Source organism: Pempheris klunzingeri, chromosome 3 (assembly GCF_042242105.1).
Source record: "Pempheris klunzingeri isolate RE-2024b chromosome 3, fPemKlu1.hap1, whole genome shotgun sequence".
NCBI lineage: Eukaryota > Metazoa > Chordata > Actinopteri > Acropomatiformes > Pempheridae > Pempheris > Pempheris klunzingeri.
Window position 1 is genome coordinate 16,214,837 of NC_092014.1, and position 4,542 is coordinate 16,219,378.

Genomic DNA, 4,542 nt, shown 5'->3' on the forward strand with positions numbered 1-4,542 from the left:
GCTTGGTCTACTTAGCCATAGCTATAGATACAGAGGGACACACTGTAGCTGGGGGTAAGAGGTGTACAGCATCTAACCTGGGAATATTTGTTTTCAAGCCAATTACCATAAGGCACAAAGAATCACAGTCAGCACCTCCCATGGTTAATTAACTACCTCTACCAGGGTAGAAAAACATTTTTCAAAGTAAAACTTCTAAGTAAAGATTGACCTCAAATCCTCCATCTATAATTCATTTCCCCCTTGATATACCTTGATTGACCTGATATCATTGAGCCCCCCCCCCACCTCCAACCACTCCATCACACACACACCTCCCATCCATTTCCATGTCTGACAGTTAAAGGGCCTACACGCACAGAGAAAGAGCAGGCAGCTCATTGTGCGTTTTAAAGCGCTAACTAGGCCACTTAGCACCCCGTGACGCTGATCTGATCCCCGAGGCGCTGAACTTGGCAGCGGGCCCTCCTCCTTTCGCTCCTTCCTTTCCTCTCGCCATGGGAACCAGGCCATCCTTAATGACGCAGGAGTGCTCCGCCGGATCCCACAATGCAAAGGGGGCTGACATCTGTCTTGCTAAGTGGTGCACTCTCTTGTGCACCTTGTTTGTTCAATCAACAACCCCCCTCCTCTTCCCCTCCCTCCATCATGCCCATTTTCTTTTTTATCTCCCTTTTTCAGAAAAAAAGACAAAAGATTGGAAGAAGAGTGACACTGAGTTTGGAAAGAATAGGCAGTGAGATAGTGAGATCATGACTCTCTCATCACCACTGTCATCGCACGTACGGCAGCACATTGGATAGATTATCATAGATGGCATCGTTATATAATGACAGAGATGATGAACAGAGGAGCTACTCAGATTCTTGCGTTTTACAAACAAACACTATGAGGAACTTAAGAAAGCAGAATCTGCTCACACCCTCTCACACCCTGAGTCAACACAGCCCATCCTCTCCACATTCTGCACATCCAGAAAAACAAGTGCCTGATTAAAAGTGGCCTCTAATGCCTCATAGTTAAGACCTGGGCAAATATTTGTCCCATCAATCTTGGAAAATATAGCCATCAACCCAAGATGTTAATCACATGCTAATGGGATCCAAGGGACTCAATGCACCCCCGTAGTGCAATGAACGCTTTCACTTTTTCAGAAAGCCCACGTGAATGCAAATGGCCATCTAAACAGTCATTTTGACAGCATGCCAAGGCAACGTAAAGAGCCCTCTTCTTTATGCTCCTCTGGGAATGTATGTAGGGATGTGTGGGATGAGTTCACTTTACCAGGCCCAGGTGCCAGGGTATAAATGAATAATAGGTTTTATGGGCCCTAACTGAAAAAAACACATACACACATAATCACACATACCCACTCGCTCAAGTGCATCTGTGTTGAAGGATGTTCAAATTCCCACAACTACACTGAAAAGAGATTGGGCATGACAATAGGTGGTTCCTATACATAATTCAGGGGTCCATGCTGAAACAATTATGTTTGCTTACTGCTAAGTACCCGTGCTCAATAGCTCGTTTGCTCTCTAGTTTGGTGCTTTCAGATGTAAGTGCTACGTGCTAAAAGTCGGTGGAACGCGGCTTTTTAATAAAATATAGGAGCTGACACTTGAATGTTTGAATGCTGGAGTGGGTGGAAAAAACAACAAATGCTCTTCATGTTTTTACTTGAGCTTTGCATGCAAACTAAATTGCACTTGTAAATCTAACAGTGTTGGCAGAAAACTAATTAGCAAAGCCGGGCTAAAGGAATGTGGACAAAAAGGGCATTTTAATGACAATATTACAGATCACAATATTTCACTTTAGGTTAATCTAAACACATTTTTGAACATTAACACAAGTCCAGTGTGGACGACTCCATCTGTTGCAACAGATACATACCCACATAACCAAAATATAGGTCATTTTGTCATTAATCGGTGGTGGAATTAACCACCAGAGTATTTTACTCTGAATAACACATTCAGACTCATTAACAAATACAGACACACCTACAACTACATTTGTAAATACTCATTACAATTGTCACAATAATTATTCCACATTTTATGAAAAATAGTGTGAATAAGGGTTTCAGTCCAAATGAAGAACTTTACCTACGCCTCAGTCCCCTTATTTAAATCACTGAAGACAGCAAAAAGGTCCTGTGTTTTTGAGTCCACTATTTTTGAGTGGACGCTGCGGCCTCAGCACTCTTTTCCTCACGGCTCGTCTCACACTTGCACTCCTCTACCACCATCACTCGCTTCTCCCTGACCTCGGCTCCACAGCGCAGGGGCACAGCCACTGTGTGAGCTTTGGATGGGGCGCAGCGGGAGCAGTGGGTCCGCTGGTGGAGGGCCCCTGTCCGAGTGCCCAGCTCTGCAAACTCGCCCACAGATGGGACAAACAGGGAGCTGCACTGACCGAAACACAGCTTGTTGTGCACTGTTACTGTGTTGCATCCATCTGCTGTCACATGCTGAGAGGAGAACAGAGAGAGATGCAAGATTAGGTTAAAAATGACAACAATATTGTCAGTATTCATTTACCTCTGAGGGTGAAAAATCAACAATTTGTGTTTATGAAATTCCACACCATCGACGCTAATCTTCCACTAGAGCCGTAATTGTCTTTATGAGTGAGCAGACATCTCTCTTATTGCCACTGAAACAGTTCCTAGCATTGCTCATTTTAATGCTCTTGTTCATGCTGTGCGCAGACATTTGTTTGGCAGAGAAAGGAAATGAGAATCCTTGCAATACATACAATATAAAAGTCTTTGCCTCTTACCTGAGTGAAAGGTACTGCAGTGCACGTCTGTTTAGTGTCCTTCAGGTTGACAGGCAGGGACATGGCCATCTTCTCTTCTTTATTTATGGCTTTCTGCCACATCTGCAGGCCTTGCCTCTTCTTCAGTTCCATCTCAGTGGGGCTTTTAGGATGCAGGTGGTGTAGTGGACTCACCGCGGTCTTAAGGGCCAAGGCCGGACTTGGACGCCCATGAGACAAGAAAGCAGGGAAGGGCAATCTGGAGCTGAGGGCGGGGGCTTTTCGGGGGGTCATACCCCTTCTGAAGAACCCTGACTGGGCCAGGGCACGGGGGTCCAGCTGCACAACCTTAACCATTCCCTGCACAGGTTCATCTGGTCCGCTGCCAGATGATTCAAATTCGACTCTCGACCGTCTCACAAAAGCATTGTGAGGGAATGTAAAAGCTACAGCTGTCCAGCTTGACAAAAAGACAAGGCTCATGAGGAGAGCCATTCTTTAACACAAAAAAGGATGATTCTCAGTACAAAAATTCAGAGATAGAAATTGATTTCAAAAACTGACAAAACAACTAAAAAGCAAAATTTTAATGAAAAAAATCTTCGTCCGGTGGTATGGTCCAAGGTTCCAAATGGCAACCTTGCTGTCAGTGCATTGTCTGTGTGATGGAGAGAGTCTGTTATATAGGGAGCTGCCAGTTCTCACCTGTGTTTTAATGCAAAGAAGGTGTCGCAATTCCCACACCAGACCAAACATCACACCAAACTTAAAAGTCCAGGTTGAGGATGGTTGCCAGACTGAGAGGATTTCAGTTTCAAGGTGAGCGTTAAACACATGGTCATAAAAAAAACATCTGAAGAGGAGGTTTGATCCTTGAGGTGCAAAATAATGTAATATTCGAGTCGATTTCATGGATACAGATCACTTTTAGTTATTTCGATTGCTTTTTATTCATTTCTAAGTAAGTGTAGAGTTGGATGAAAAGTTTAAAGAAAAAACAACTTTGAGCCGCCAGAACAGCTCTTTTGTATAGATTCACATACCTGCACTGCAGCTGGCATGAATTCTTCCAAAAGAAATTTGATGCTTTGATGATGGTGGTGGGAGAGCACTACCCAACATTTTTATTTGAAAATTTCCTCCTGGGGTTCAATAGCCGAGCTCCTGACTGTGGAGGCCATATCAAACTATTCACAACCATTTCTTATACAACGGTTATATTCCATTTATTCCTTTGAAGCCATAATTAACTAGAAAATCTGGATTTCTTTTGCATCTTGTATACTAGCAGTTGCAGATTTTTTTCTAAATTTTGTTGTAAACACCATGATAAAAAAGATTTTGTTCTAATTATTTATAGAAGGAAGTTCATATATTTTGACCAAACAAAAGTAGAAAAGAAAATGTGCAATGTGGGAGAAAATGTTTTACTGTGCTAAGCTATTATAGGTTCAGGAAGACTGTTTAGTCTAATAAATGTAATCTAGTCGAGAATAACACCTTCCTTATTCATCGGGTTTTCCTGGTTGTAAAGCAATAATGAGTTTATGCTCTCTGTGTAAACAAGCAGTCTCCTGCCCATCTATTCCCACAAGCACATTCTGAGCCTCACCATTGACGTCCCATCATTGCACCATTAAACTTCAGGGTGCTCTGTCACCCGTGACCGGATCACACACCGACTGTTGGAGGTCGACCTGCTGACAGTGTTTTAAATGAAAGGGTGTTTGACTTTCTCATAGAGACCTTGGCGTTAAGAGGCACTTGTCCTCATTG

At 43.2% G+C, this 4,542-nt stretch overlaps 1 protein-coding gene across 1 annotated transcript; it reads right to left on the reverse strand.

The window, feature by feature from the left end:
* Positions 1–2,176: 2,176 nt before the first annotated feature.
* On the reverse strand, positions 2,177–3,261 carry dand5 (DAN domain family, member 5). Its single transcript, XM_070828423.1, has 2 exons — positions 2,788–3,261; positions 2,177–2,476 (listed from the first exon to the last, which is right to left on the reverse strand). Exons 1-2 carry the CDS (start codon positions 3,259–3,261, stop codon positions 2,177–2,179), a joined length of 774 nt encoding a protein of 257 aa, XP_070684524.1.
* Positions 3,262–4,542: the final 1,281 nt, after the last annotated feature.

Excerpts from the sequence above, each read along its gene's own strand:
- dand5 (XM_070828423.1), bottom strand. The coding sequence starts at position 3,261 with ATGGCTCTCCTCATGAGCCTTGTCTTTTTGTCAAGCTGGACAGCTGTA. Across the intron at positions 2,477-2,787 it reads CTGCAGTACCTTTCACTCAG|CATGTGACAGCAGATGGATG; the intron begins GTAAGAGGCAAA and ends TTCTCCTCTCAG.